Source organism: Carlito syrichta, unplaced genomic scaffold (assembly GCF_000164805.1).
Source record: "Carlito syrichta isolate Samal-C Ts95f unplaced genomic scaffold, Tarsius_syrichta-2.0.1 Scaffold304726, whole genome shotgun sequence".
Taxonomy (NCBI): domain Eukaryota; kingdom Metazoa; phylum Chordata; class Mammalia; order Primates; family Tarsiidae; genus Carlito; species Carlito syrichta.
The window spans coordinates 718,058-733,916 of record NW_007248822.1 but is presented as its reverse complement, the minus strand read 5'-3'; the positions used below and the strand labels follow the sequence as shown (position 1 = coordinate 733,916).

Sequence of the window (15,859 nt, the reverse complement as noted above, 5' to 3'; positions counted from 1 at the left end):
ATCACATTCTCCACTAACAACCACACCAAACACACAGGAAATCATACCATTGATAATGTTTACAACCAAAGAAATCATATGACTACACTACTGTGTGCTCCCAGAAACAAAGCTAAAGTACTCTACCCAACCAACACCATACATACAGTCTCTGAAAAAAGTTTTCATCTATGAAAGCAAATTAAAAAGCTTTGTGATACAAGTTACACAGGTGTCTGTAAGGACACAGGGCAAATGAAAAAGCAAGGAAGGCCTGGTATGGTGGCTCAAGCCTATAATCCCAGCACTTTGGGAGCCCACGGTGAGGGAATTGTTTGAGCCCAAGGGTTTGAAAACAGCCTGGGCATCTTGGCAAGACCTCATCTCTACAAAAAATTATCTGGGCATGGTAGCACACACCTGTAGTTCCAGCTACTTGGAAGGCTGAGGCTGTATAACAAGTCTCAGCAAATTTATTAAAAGCAAAATCATATAAAATATTATACCGCAATGGAATAAAACTAGAAATCAATACCAAGAGGACCTGTGGTAACTACTAATATGTGGAGATTAACAGCATGACTACTTCTGAGCAATTATTGAGTCAATGAAGGTATTATGATGGAAATCAAAAATTTCTTGAAACAAAAATGGAAACATAGCATGACAAAACCTGTGGGACACAACAAAAGCATTGCTGGGAGGGAAGTTCATGCAATAACACATCAAAAAAGTAGAAAGGTTTCAAAGAAACCATCTGACAATGTTCTTCAGGAACAGGAAAAGCAAGAACAAACCAAACTTCAAATTAGAAGAAAGAAAAGGAGAATGAAGATCAGAGAAGAACTAAATGAAATAAAGACTAAAAATTACAGCAAAAGATCAATGGAACAAAAAGCTGCTTCTTTGAAAACATAAAATCAATAAACTACTACATGGGCTAACTAGGAAAAGAAGAGAGAAAATCCAAATAAAACCAGAAATGAAAAAGGAGACATTACAGTTGGTATCATAGAAATGCAAAATATCATTAGAAATTTGTGAACAACTATGCACTAACAAACTGGAAAGCCCAGAGGAAATGGATGAATTTCTGGAAACATACAACCTAGTAAGACTGACTCAGGAAGAAATAGAATGTCTGAACAGACCAAAAATGAGAGTGAAATTAAATCAATGACAAAAAGTCTTCTAACAAAGAAAGGGCCAGGACCAGATGGATTTGCTACTGAATTCTACCAAACATAAAAAGAAATAATAACAATTCTCAAACTATTCCAAAAAAGTGAAAAAGAACAAATTTTCCCTACTACATTTTACCAGCATTATCTTAGTACCAAAACCAGACAAGAACACAATTAAAAAAAAAAAAACCCACAGGTCAATATCCTTGATGACCATAGATGCAGAAATCCTCAACAAACTACTAGCAAACCAAATCCAGCAGTTTATCAAAAAGGTAACATACAATGGTCAGTGGGATTTTTACTAGCAATGCAAGAATGGCTCACCATATGGAAATCAATAATTGTGATACATCCCATCAACAGAAGAAAAGGGCAGAAATTACATGATCATCTCAATAGATGCAGGAAAAGCTTTTGATAAAATTCTATATCCCTTCAAAATAAAACAACAAACTAGGCATAGAAGGAACATAGTGTAACATGATAAAGACCATATGTGACAAGTCCACATATTGAACGGGGGAAAACATTGAATGAGGGAAAGCTGAAAGCCTTTCTTCTAAGAACTGGAACAAGACAAAGATTCCCACTCTTACCACTCTTTATTTAACACAATACTGAAAGTTCTAGCCAGAGCAATGAGGCAAAAGAAAGAAAGAAAAAAAAAAAAGACATCCAAATTGGAAAAGAGGGGATAAAATTGTTCCTCTATGCCAATGACATGATCTAATATTTAGAAAAACCAAAAGACTCCACACAAAAAAACTGTTAGAAGCAATAAACAAATTTAGTAAACTTTCAGGATACAAAGCCAACATACAGGTATCAATAGTGTTCTTATACATCAATAATCTAGCCAAAAAAGAAATCAGGCAATTTTATTTGCAATAGCCACCAAAAAGATAAAAATACCCAGGAAGAAATTTAACCAGAGAGGTGAAAAGATCTTTATAAGGAAAACTACAAAATATTGATTCAGTAAGTTGAAGAGAACACAAATGAGAAGATATCCCATGCTCACAGATAGGAAGAATTAATATTGTTAAAATGACCATATTGCTCAAAGCAGCCTACAGATTCAGTCAATCTTTATCAAAGTACTAGCACCATCTTTCACAGAAATAGAAAAAACAATCTAAAATTTGTGTAAAAACAAGAATTCCCAAATCGCCAAAGCAATCCTGAGTAAAAGGACCAAAGCTGAAGGCATTATACTACCTGACTTCAAAATATATTACAATGTAATAGTAACCAAAACCACAGGGTACTGGCACAAAAAACAGACACATAGACCAGTATAAGAGAAGATAACTCAATCCATATATTTATAGTGAACTGATCTTTGACAAAACTGTCAATATACTGGAAGAAAGACAAACTTTTGAATAAATGATTAAGGGAAAACTGAATAACCACATGCAGAAGAGTGAAACTGAACCACTATCTCTCACCATGGATACAAAAGTCAATTCAAGATGCATTAAAGACTTAAATATAAGACTTGAATCTACAAAAGTACTAGAAGAAGACATGAGAATGCTTCAGGACATTGACCTAGACAAAGAGTTTTGGCTAAGACCTCAAAAGCACAGGCAACAATAACAAAAATAGAGAAATGGAATTATATTAAACTAAAAAGCTTCTGCACAGCAAGAGAAAACAATCAGAGTGAAGAGACAGCCTCTTGAATGGGAGAAAATATTTACAAACTACTCATCCAACTAGGTATTAAGATCCAGAATACAGAAGGAACTCAACAGTTTAAAAAAATTTCTTTTCATTAAAAAGTAGGAAAAGGACACAAAAATAGACATTTATCAACAGAAGGCATACAAATGACCAACAGGTATATGAAAAAAATGCTCAACATCACTGATCATCTGGGTCATGTAAATAAAAACCGCAATGAAATATCATCTTACCCCAGGTAGTATAGATATTATTAAAAAGACAAAAAATTGGCTGGGTACAGTTGCTCAGTATAATCCCAGCACTTCGGGAGGCTGAGGCAAGAGTATTGTCTGAGCCCAGGAGTTCAAGACCAGCCTGGGCAACTTGGTGAGACCTCGTGTCTACAATAAAAATCACAAAAATTAGCCGGGCATGGTGGCGTGCGTCTGTAGTTGTAGCTACTTGGGAGGCTGAGGCAGAAGGATCGCCTAAGCCCAGCAGGTTGAGGCTGCGGTGGCTGTGAGCATGCCACTGCACTCCAGCCTGGGTGACAGACTGAGACTCCAACTCAAAAAAAAAAAAGTCAGAACAACCATTGTTGGCAAGGATGTGGAGAAAAGAGAACCCTTGTACGCTATCAGTAGAAAGTAAATTAACAGCCACTATGGAAAACAGCATAGAGAGATCTCAAAAAACTAAAAATACTTGTGGGCCACAGCAGTGTGTGCCTGTAGTTCTACCTACTTGGGAGGCTGAGACCAGAGGATCACTCGAGCCCAGGAGTAGGAGACAAGCCTGGGCAATATAGTGAGACTCTGTCTGCAAAACAAACAAATAAACCAAAAATCTATAAATGGAATTACCATAGAATCTAGCAATCTCACTACTGAGTACTTAGCCAAGGGAAGATAAATTGAGGCATCAGAGGGATTCATGTACTCCCATGTTTTACAGCATTGCTCACAATAGCAAAGGTATGGAATCAACAAGTTTCCATCAACAAATGAATGAAGAAAATGTATTATATATACACAGCGGAATACTATTCACTCATGAAAAAGTGAAATCATGCTATTTGCAGCAACATGGGAACTAAAATGTATATCACATGGATGTAAAGTGAAATGATGGATACCAGAGACTGGGAAGGGTGTTTATGTGGGAGGGAGATGAAGAGAGATTGGTTAACGGTTACAAACTTACAGATAGAAAGAATATGTTGTATTTGTTAGATGAGTAGGATGACTGTAGTTGACAACGGTATATTGTATTTTTCTTTTTTTTTGAGTTGGAGTCTCACTCTGTCACCCAGACTGGAGTGCAGTGGCCGCTCCCGGCCACCGCAGCCTCGACCTGCTGGGCTCCGGCGATCCTTCCGCCTCAGCCTTCCGAGTAGCCGGAATTACAGGCATGCGCTACCACGCCCAGCTGATTTTTTGATTTACTGTAGAGATGAGGTCTCACCAAGTTGCCCAGGTGGGTCTCAAACCCGTGGCCTCAGGCAAACCACTCACCTCAGCCTCCCAAAGGCGCGGATTACAGGCTGAGCCACCGAGCCCGGCTGTATTTTTCAAGATAGTTAGAAGAGAGGACCTGAAATGTACCTAACATGTAGAAATGATAAATACTCAGGTGATGGCTATCCCAAATACCCTGACTTGATTGACACACATTCTTCATATGTAACAAAATTTCATATGTGCTTCATAAATATGTAGAAATGTATCTCCAAAAAATTTTACAAATAGCCAGTTATTTAATATAACTGGTTATTCATGGTTATTCAGTAGCTGAAGATAATGCCTTACTTTATAATTTACATAGTCATTTGATCCTCTTAGCCACCTTTTTTTTTTTTTTTTTTTTTTTTTTAAGACAGAGTTTCAATTTGTCCCCCAGGTCAGAGTGCAGTAGTGCAATCATAGCTCGCTGTCATCTCATATTCCTGGGCTCCAATGATCCTCCTGCCTTAGCCTCCCAAGTAGCTGGGACTACAGGCGCATGCCACCACACCCAGCTATTGTTTTTTGTTTGTTTGTTTTGATTTGTTGTAGAGACAGGATCTTGCTTTGTTGCCCAGACTATTCTTGAAACTCCTGGGCTCAAGCAATTCTCCCACCTTGCCCCCCAAATACTGGGATTACAGGCATTAGCCACCATGCTTGGCCTTAGCAACTTTTTAACATATGTTTTAATTACTCTGTACCTACGCACCTCAGGTAGCTTGGGGTCATATACTTTGGAAGCACAGATAAATAGCTAAATTCCCTGAGTGATCAGAGAGTTAGAGGGATGTTTTAACCTTCCTTAGAGTAAGTTAGGTCTTTCACTGTGGGACTAGGAATTTGAATTTACCTTACCTAGTATATTTTCCCAGTATATTTCCCACATTGTGAGAATAAGCTATATTTGTAAGGTATCTCTTAAGGATTCCTACCTGCAAGAAGCACTTAGAAAATGAATAATAACTACAGCATCTGTTCTCCAGTTAATTGTTTCAGACCTGTATGTTGGTGATAAATTGTCTCTGCACATACCTAATGCTTTTCTTTTACACAAGTTCATTCATAAAGTTAAACATGTACAAATGTCTTTTGGATAGTGTGAGGTTATTTGAAAAGTCATGCCTGAGTCTGATCTGCCTGATTCTTTTGCTTGCTTGTAGACATGACTGCATTATTACTTACTAATTGATTATCTTAACAGTCAATTAGTGACTCCAATCATTCTAATTACCTGCCATTGTTTAAAGAAAAATAATAACTGCAAGCCGGGCTCGGTGGCTCAGCCTATAATCCCACGCTTTAGGAGGCTGCGGTGAGTGGATTGCCTGAGCCTGCGGGTTCGATACCCACCCGGGCAACTTGGCAAAACCTCATCTGTACAATAAATCAAAAATTAGCCGGGTGTGGTAGCTCGCGCCTGTAGTTCCAGCTACTTGGAAGGATGAGGCGGAAGGATCACTGGAGCCCAGCTGGGCGAGGCTGCGGTGGCCGGGAGGAGCCACTGCATTTCAGTCTGAGTGACAGAGTGAGTCTCCAACTCAAAAAAACAAAAAAGAAAAGAAAAATAATAACTGCCTTATTTTCACTGAGGAAGTAATGAAAACGACATCTACTGTATTCAAAGACCCAGGTTTATAGCAATTACTAAGAAAATTCTCTTAAGCTGCTGAGAAATTTAGAAATTCTAAACTACTCACCCACAAATAAATCCTTATTTTTTTTCAAATTGCTTTTAATTAAGGAATTTAATTTTTTTTAATTACAGAGAAAAAAATCCTGCAATTGTGCTGGACTGTTTTCATATGTTTGATTCCTTATTGCAAATAAAGTTTTTTTGGTAGAGAGTATTACTTGAACATATCATTTTGCCCATTTTTAAAATTCATGATACTTCCTGTCCCTTCCTAAATAACCGCCTCATTCCATTATATGACATTTGATTTTTAAAGTAATGAGAAGACTGGTTTATGTGGTGCATGGATGTGTAAGAGAGACAGAATTGAAGGTTTATTATCTATCTTATTACAGTTTTTGTATATAATATTTACCCAGTTTCACATGCCAGTTATATTTAAAATATTTACTTACCTTAGAAAGACAAAAAACCACCTATTAGGAAAGTGATACTGAGTTTCTAGTAAAATGCTTTTTTACTCATGGCATTGAGCTTGTCTTAGAAATAGAGTTGGTGATTACTGTAGTAGTAACTTTTCCTTGGTGAGATCCCAGGTGGACTTGCCTTATAATGTATTCGACTCTTATCTGTTTCTGGAATCAAATGGCTCTTTTCTATACTGTTTGGAATTCATACATTGATGTCTTAAGGATTTTGTTAAATGCTTCCTGCAATTAGTAAAGCCCATCATGTCTACCTCTTTGTTGACATGAATATTTTGTTAAGTAATTTGAAGTAAGTTTTAGCAACTGAGACTATTTGTCTACATAATGGTTTGATTTTAAAGCTATTGTTATTCTCTGAATCACGCTAAATGGGACAATAATAGAATATGTAAATATGGGAAAATCAGATAATACATTACCATTTTAAATTTCTTTTTTTTTTTTCATAATTTAAGAAAAACCTTGTGCTATGAACTTTTCACTCCTCAAGAATGTATACCAGGGGTGCCAAAAATAAAAGTGTACACATTTTAAGAGATGTTAGCTGGGCTCGGTGGCTTAGCCTATAATACCAATGCTTTGGGAGGCTGAGGTGACTGGATTGCCTGAGCCCGCGGGTTCAAGACCCGCCTGGGCAACTTGGCGAGACCTCATGTCTACAATAAGTCAAAAATTAGCCGGGTGTGGTATCGCGCTCCTGTAGTTCCAGCTTCTCGGAAGGCTGAGGTGGAAGGATCACTAGAGCCCAGCAGGTCGAGGCTGTGGTGGCCGGGAGCGGCCACTGCACTCCAGTCTGGATGACAGAGTGAGACTCCGACTCAAAAAAAAATATGTTTTCTAGATGTTCTAGAAAATCTTTTATTTACTTTTTATTGAAAAACAAAATGAGGAACAGCCAAATTAATAGGCTTCAGCTAAATATTACTGTCTGTTGTTTTCAAATTCTCAAATGTCTATACATGCTACCATAACTATATTTGTTGTATCATAAGAAGCTGTTGCTCTTAGGTGTATTGTTTTTGCAGTATAAACTGTTCAGTGAGAGGATTGCTTGAGCCTGAGGGTTCAAGACCAGCCTGGGCAATTTCATAAGATCTCATCTCTACCATAAATAAAAAAATTAGCTGGGTGTGGTGGCGCATGCCTGTGGTTCTAGCTACTCAGGAGACTGAGGTGGAAGAATCTCTTGAGCCCAGCAGGTCAAGGCTGTGGTAGCCATGAGCATGCCACTGCACTCTATCCTGGGCAGCAGAGATGAGACTTCAACTTAAAAAAAAAAAAGAAAAAGGAAAAAGAAAGTCCACAACACTGCAGAGCAAATTCTAGTATGATTTCAACTATGATTAACAAGATATTCAAACTTCTAAGTTGCTTTATTTTGATACAAGAAATGTATTATACTTTGGATTCTTATAACAGGATTATCCTGTTAGAGTATTTTTCCCTGAAAAACATTTTTTTCTTGACTTGTAGAGATGCACAAAGACTAGAAGAATTCTTCACCAGAAATCAACAGCTAAGAGAACAACAGAAAGTCCTTCATGAAACCATTAAAATTTTAGAAGATCGGTGAGTTTGTCACTTGGGTCTTGAGTAAGAGGTGATTTCTCCCATAATATGAAGTTCATTTATTAATTTTTATTTATAATTTATTGGTTTTTAACTTAAATTATTGGTTTTAATTTATAATCAGTTTTGGAATTGAAAGTGATCTTTTCCTCAGCCTTCTTTGAGTGAGTATTTTATGAAATTAAGTATCTATTCTTACAGGTTTTAATTATAGCAGTTCTCTAGGGGATTAGAGTTAATACTGTATTATCACTAGTGTGTCATAGCATGGATTAAATGGGATAATGCAAGTAACAGTATATAATAGAAGTTAATAAGACTTAGGTATCTTAGTGAATATTTGAGAGGGTACCACCCCAAAAACCCAGAATTTATTTATAAAAAACTTTATATTTATTCTTACATGTTTAAACTTAAGTCGCCTTCACAGTACTCCTTGTTTGATGCAATACACCTATTGAGACTCTTTTTCCACTGCCCAAAACAGTTTTTGAACTCATTGATTTTTTTTTTGATTTGGAGTCTCACTCTGTTGCCCAGACTGGAATGCAGTGGCTGCTCCCGGCCACCGCAGCCTCAACCTGCTGGGCTCCGGTGATCCTTCTGCCTCAGCCTTCCGGGGAGTAGCTGGAATTACAGACATGCGCTACCACGCCCAGCTGATTTTTTGATTTTTTGTAGAGATGAGGTTTCGCCAAGTTGCCCAGGCGGGTCTCGAACCCATGGGCTCAGGCAATCCACTCACCTCAGCCTCCCAAAGCACAGGATTACAGGCTGAGCCACCGAGCCCGGCTTGAACTCATTGATTTTGATGCCTTTTAGTGCTTCTGCTGTTTTTTTGTTTCACCTCTTTCACATGGGAAAAATGTTCCCCTTTGAGGACTCTTTTCATCTGAGAAAACAAAAACAAAGAAAAGTCGCTCAGAGTGAGATCGGGTAATAGGGAGTCATGCCATTTTTGGTGAAAAACTGCTGAACACTCAGCACAGTGTGGACAGGTGCACTCATAAATCACCCATCATGAAATGGGCAAACACTTTGAAAGAATCTAAAAAAAAAATTCACTGAAGCTGAACGCAGCCTCTCCCAGTGCTAGCTGGTACACTGATGCAGATGGGTTCTAGAACACTTACGTAATGGGGGAAGTGTGTACTACAAGGGGCTTGCCCTCAAAAAAAATAATTCTTTTGGGTGGGTCCCCCTTGTATACTACAGCCAGATCTATTCTCTCTCTAGGTGAGAAATGAGGAAGCTAGAAAGCCATCTCTCCCTCAAACTCTTCCCCAGTCCAGCATTGAAAAGGGGAATCATGAGTTACTCTGCTGTTAGTGGTGAGGCACTTTCTTTGGTTTTCTCTGAATATGTAGTAGAGGATTTGGGGAGCATATCTTTCTCAACCTTTAGCTCTCCGGCAATTTAAGAACTTCCTTCTCTTATTTTGCCCTCTTTTTTCTCTCATCTTTACCATTCTACCAGTTTCCACAAACACTGAGGGAGGCTCTTCTTTCTCTATAATAGTGGTAGTAACAGCAAGAAATTAGGAACTCTTTCTGTCCCATGATTCCCATGGAAAGAAAATTTTAAAATCGGCATTAATAACTAAATGTTACCTGAGTTCTCTGAGAAACAAACATCAAGATGACTTTGGACATTAGAGAGGTTTATTGGGAGAAATGCCTATAAAGAAATTGAGACGTCTGGGAGAAATGTCAGACCTTCAGGCTGCTAACCCTGTGAAGCAGAGAGGGAAGGTCTTAGCCTGCATTGCAGTTGTAGGAGAACTTTGACCACACTAACAGGGCATTCTGGAACCATAGTATCCCTGCTGTCTTCACCTTTTGGCAGAATCCAATGGTGGGATGCCTTCTGTTTTCACCTGGATGAACAGTGAAGGATTTTAGAGCACAGAAGGTAGAGCCAGTGATATATTCCTCATAGTAGGAGACAGTGCGATCATGTCATAGCTGCCACACTCCAGGACCTGATTATATTGATTTCCAGCACCCTTCCTATTTAGTTGATTATTTTTTTTTTTTTTTGAGTTGGAGTCTCACTCTGTCGCCCAGACTGGAGTGCAGTCGCCGCTCCCGGCCACCGCAGCCTCGACCTGCTGGGCTCCGGGGATCCTTCCGCCTCAGCCTTCCAAGTAGCTGGAATTACAGGCATGCGCTACCACGCCTAGCTGATTTTTTGATTTATTGTAGAGATGAGGTCTCGCTGCCCAGGCGGGTCTCGAACTCGCGGGCTCAGGCAATCCACCCACCTCAGCCTCCCAAAGGCGCGGGATTACAGGCTGAGCCACCGAGCCCGGCTTTAGTTGACTATTAGCAAGTGTTTGGGGGCCCAAAGTTAACACACTTCACAAATTTGTAAGGTAATATTTTCATTATGTTTTGCATGAATTGGCTTCATATAGTTGTCTCTCCATTTCATCCCTGAAGATAGAATGTTCATCTTGCCCTGGAAGACATCCTAGTGTCTTCACAACTTTTCTTCACTTTATGGTTTAAAGACTGGGCTTCCACTTCTACTACCCTTTGCATTTTGTGAGCTTTTCTTTTTAAGTGAGCTTTTCTTCTTCAGGCCCTTTCTGAGAAGAAATGTCAGTGGATAAATGTGCCACTCTTCCCATTGAATTGCTTTTCGTTATTCGGTTCATTTATTTTATCATTGAAATTATCTTTTTCTATAGTTTCTTAAAACGATTTTTTTCTCTTTATGATCTATTCTAGCTCTTGTCATTAATATCTTGTGGATGCCATGTTTCTTTGCTGTTTCTCATTCTAAACATTCTCTTGCCTTTCATTCCGTTCACCTTTACATCCTTAGGCTCATGGGTCTATAATTCATTGCATGGTATTAATTGGTGTTGGGGAATGGAGGAGGCGTGAGGAGTGTGCAGCTCTTTGCTTTATATACTTGCTTTTCTCTCCTTTCTTCAAATATAAATTCAAAATTTCCTTCTGGGCACACTTTAAAGATTTATCTCATGTTTCTTGAAGCCTCATTTCATTGAACTCAAGGTCATTTTTTTTTTTTTTAATGTAGGAGCTGATATGTATTGAGGATTCACTTTGTTCCCAGGCATCTAGCACTTAGTCTTCGTATTAAAACTACAGGGTAGGTGATAGGATCCACTGGACATGTGAGAAAACTGAGCTAAGAGTTGAGAAATTTTCCTAGGATCACATAGTTAATAGATAATTAGGTTAAACCTGATCCATCTCCCACCTCATCAGTTTTTGCTATTTCATGATGCCTTGTCTTCATGTTATCTTAATTTTATTAATGTTGTGTAAATTAATTACACCTTAAATGATTATCTCAAAGTATTTGTGCTTGACCTAAAGTTACCAAAGCAGATACTCTGAAATAGTAAGACTTCAGCACTGCCTATTATCTAGTCTTGGAGCTTTTTAAATTTTTAAAAAATTGCTGCCAACTAAATGCTACCTTTAAATGTCTAAGTAGGTAACTTGATAAAGTTCTATTTGTAATTTCATTTTAGTTTTATGTCCTATGTAAGATTGATATCTAGAGCAAGCATTAAAATCTGTAAATAATAACCGGACTCCGTGGCTCAGCCTGTAATCCCGCGCCTTTGGGAGGCTGAGGTGAGTGGATTGCCTGAGCCTGTGGGTTCGAGACCCACCTGGGCAGGCGAGACCTCATCTCTACAATAAATACAATTTTAAAAAAATTAGCCGGGCATGGTAGCATGCGCCTGCAGTTCCAGCTACTTGGAAGGCTGAGGCAGAAGGATCACCAGAGCCCGGCAGGTCGAGGCTGCGGTGGCCGGGAGCGGCCACTGCACTCCAGTCTGGGCGACAGTGAGACTCCAACTCAAAAAAAAAAAACTCTGTAAACATTAATGTTTTTCTGAGATCTTTAGACAGTAACATGTATTTTGTTTAAAATTTGTTTTGTTTTGTTGTGTTTGAAGACAGGGTCTCATTCTGTTGCCCAGCTGGGAAGACAATGGCACAGTTATAGCTCACTGTAACCCCACACTCCTGGGCTCAAGTGATCCTTCTACATCAGCCTACTGAATAAGCATGTGCCACCACAACCAGTTATTTTTTTGTTTTTTAGAGACAGGGTCTTGCCATGTTGCCAGGCTGGTCTCATACTCTTGGCCTTAAGCTATCCTCCCACCTCTGCCTCCCAAAGCACTGGGATTATAGGCATGAGCAACCACACCTGGCATATTAAAATTTCTAAACAGTAATTCTAAAACTTGCTACCTACTCTTCATAAAGCAAAGCGATTCTTATGATGTTATGAAAACATAGTAAAATATTTAGATGAAGGAAATTATCTAGTAAAGGTAAATTAGATAATAAAAAGTTCTAATTTTATATGGCTCATTTATGTTTAACTATTATTATTACATTTCTAGACTTTCCTTCAGGAAACCAAAGTATTTCACTAAATCTAAGAAATAGTCACTGTGCTAGAAAAGTAGATAGGATACATTTTTAAAAATCTAAACAAAGCAGTTAAAACATAACTGTTTAATAGAGATTGATATTTTTTGAAGCATTTGGCGGTCATAGAATTCATATTTCAGCTTTTGTTAACAGGAAAATTGGTACTCATAATCAAAATATTTATGATTTTGCAGCTGTTTTTCAAACACTGGACCAAACCTCCTTTTTTGTGTTACTCACTCATAGATTTGAATTTAAACATCATGTTCTTCAAGAAACCTCCAACTTTCTAAACTAGATTTGGTTGCTGTGTTCTTTCATAATGCCCTGTATTCCTGCTATCACAATGTGAACTATACATTGTTGTAATTACTTTTTTATTGCCTGTTTTTCTCTGGTAGACTGTAGGCTCTTCAAAAGAAGTGGCATCATCTTAGTTACTGTTGTATTTCCAGCACTGAGTACATTGTAGGTATTCAGTGAAACCATATTGAATGAAAGAATAAGTGTGAGGAAATCTTGTTGGATAGTAAATGATTGCATATACTTATTACTCTGGTAAGTTTTAATAGCATATGAAAGGTTTTGTTATCTATCTCTATGAATAAAGCTCTGAATGCATGTTACTTTCTGCTCTCTGTGGAATTGCTCTTTTTTTCCTTTGCCTGTTATAGCTGCTGAAATTGCATTCTCTAATGAAGTTGGGAGTATTTTTTCTTTCCTGACAGCAGAAGGGGAAGACAGGCAAGAGGAAAGCAGTAGAAACCTGCTAATGAAAATAAGAGCTAGCAATATTTCCTCACATTCTTGTAAATTTGAACTGGGATTACTGAGCAATCAAAAATTGATCCGTTTCACAGATATTATCAAGAGTAGCAGTTGACAAGAAATACTGGAAGTACTGGCTGGGTTCTGTGGCTCAGCCTGTAATCCTAGTGCTTTGGGAGGCCGAGGTAAGTGGATTGCTTGAGCCCACGGGTTCGAGACCCGCCCAGGCCACTTGGTGAGACCTCATCTCTACAATAAATCAAAAATTAGCCGGGCATGGTAGCGCACGCCTGTAGTTCTGGCTACTTGGAAGGCTGAGGCAGAAGGATTGCCAAAGCCAGGCAGGTCGAGGCTGCGGTGGCTGGGAGCATGCCACTGCACTCCAGCCTGGGCGACAGAGTGAGACTCCAACTCAAAAAAAAAAAAAAAAAACATGGAAGTACTAAGCTAGGGAATTTTGCTTCATTTTTGTAACTGTCTAACCAGTACCTTTTTTTTGTTTGTTTTTGTTGTTGTTGTTTGATTTTTTTATAAGCTGGGGTCTCACTCTGTCACCTAGACTGGAGTGCAGTGGCATGATCACTATGATCATGGCTTTTGGCTGCCTTGACCTCCTGGGCTCAGGTGATCCTTCTGCCTCAGCCTTCCAAGTAGCTGGGACCACAGGCATGCACCACCACGGCTGGTTAATTTCTTTTGTTATTTTTCTGTAAAACAAGGTTTCACTATGTTGCCTAGGCTGATCTTGAACTCCCGGACTCCAGTAATCCACCTCACCTGCCTCAGCCTCCCAAAGTGTTGGGATTACAACCATGAGTCACTGCACCTGGCCACTGGTGATATTTTAAAAGTCCCTCCTCTATATTTGAAAAGTTATTATTCTATTTTGCCTTTGAACCTTCATATATATATATATATATTTTTTTTTTTTTTTTTGAGTTGGAGTCTCTGTTGCCCAGACTGGAGGGTAGTGGCACGTGGCATGCTCCCAGCCACCGTAGCCTCGACCTACTAAGCTACAGCTATCCTTCCACCTCAGCCTTCCAGTAGCTGGAACTACAGGCGTGCGCTACCACGCCCAGCTAATTTTTTTTTTATTTATTGTAGAGATGAGGTCTCGCCAAGTTGCCGAGGTGGGTCTTGAACCCCCGGGCTCAGGCAATCCACTCACCTCAGCCTCCCAAAGTGCGGGATTACAGGCTGAGCCACTGAGCCCGGCTCATACATATATTTAGGTCTTTTTTATATTGCTTCACCTGTAAACAGTTTTCCTAGACTTACCATTATGTTACAGGAAGATGTTGGTGATTTTACCCGTCTCTGTATTATTCTTCCTCTTTCTATCCTCCACATTCGGGTATGGTTAAAAATAGTTATATTCTTTTCAATTACCAGATGTAAAGTTTATAAGCTGATTGTAGAAGTTGGAAAATAGTAAACTGTGTTTGCTTATTAATTGCCTGTGTAAATAGTCACATTTCCTTCTCTTTATGTCTGATTTCATGACCTTTCTGCCACTCAAGGAAATTGTTTCTAATGTTTAGGTCAAATCAGTTATTTTCTACTTTGCCCCCATTGGTTGCTCAGATCGGCCTGTAATTATATTATGATAATAACTTATTTATAGGTTTTTTCCTAGAATTTTTAATTACCTGTTTTCATACTGAGATAGGAGCTAAGTTTTCCTTACTATGTCATTAATACTTAATGCCTTAATTATTCTACTCATTCATTTTAATCTTTTTTTTTGTAGTTTTTACTCTTGAAGGCATATTTTTTGGGCTGAAAAACTTGCTGTACTAGTTTGGACCATATGCTTTCTAGGCTATTCTACAGCTGCCATTCTGGATTTTCTTCATTGGATCCCTGTGTTGATTCCATTATTTCATCCATCTCATATTAGACAGTCAACAAATATTTATGAACCACCTACTTTATGCCAGACAACTTTAGACCATGGAGATATACCAGTGAACATAATTGATACAAATTTGGGCCTGTTTTTCCTTTTTTTTTGAGTCAAATTCTCACTCTGTTGCCTAGGCTGGAGTGCAGTGGCACACTCACGGCCACTGCAACCTCGACCTTCCGTCTCAGCCTTCCAAGTAGCTGAAACCACAGGCGTGTGCCACCACACCTGGCTAATTTTTTTAATTTTATTGTAGTGACAAGGTCTTGCTAAGTTACCCAAGCTGATCTCAAACCCTGGGCTCAGGCAATCCTCTCACTCCCAAAGTGCTGGGATTATAGGCATGAGCTACTGCACCTGGCTGTCTGTTGGTTTTCCATGCTCACTTTGTTGTTACAGCTTTCCCCCAAGTAGCTGCTGAGGAAGAATGCACAGGAAGTAAATTTCCAAAGAGTTCTTGCATGTCTGAAAATTTTTTTATTTTACTGTTGCCTTTAGTTGATATTTTGACTGGATATAAATTTCTAGGCTTAAAATAGTTTTCCCTCAAAACTTTGAAGATATTTTCTCATTGTCTGTTAGCATTCCAGTGTTCATTCTTTTATAGGTAGCAGATTTTTTTTTTCCTTTCTGGAATTTTAAGATTATTTTATCCTTGTTCTGAACTTTCATAATAGGGTGTGTGTGTGTGTGTGTGTGTGTGTGTGTGTGTGTGTGTGT

General features: G+C 38.7%; 1 protein-coding gene across 1 annotated transcript in view; it reads left to right on the top strand.

The window, feature by feature from the left end:
- Positions 1 to 15,859, top strand: part of RBBP8 (RB binding protein 8, endonuclease) — a 131,683-nt gene that overhangs the window by 46,422 nt on the left and 69,402 nt on the right. Inside the window, exon 4 of the mRNA XM_008060777.2 lies at positions 7,937 to 8,032. Within this exon, the coding sequence (XP_008058968.1) occupies positions 7,937 to 8,032 (96 nt within the window). The remainder of the gene's footprint in view (positions 1 to 7,936; positions 8,033 to 15,859) is intronic.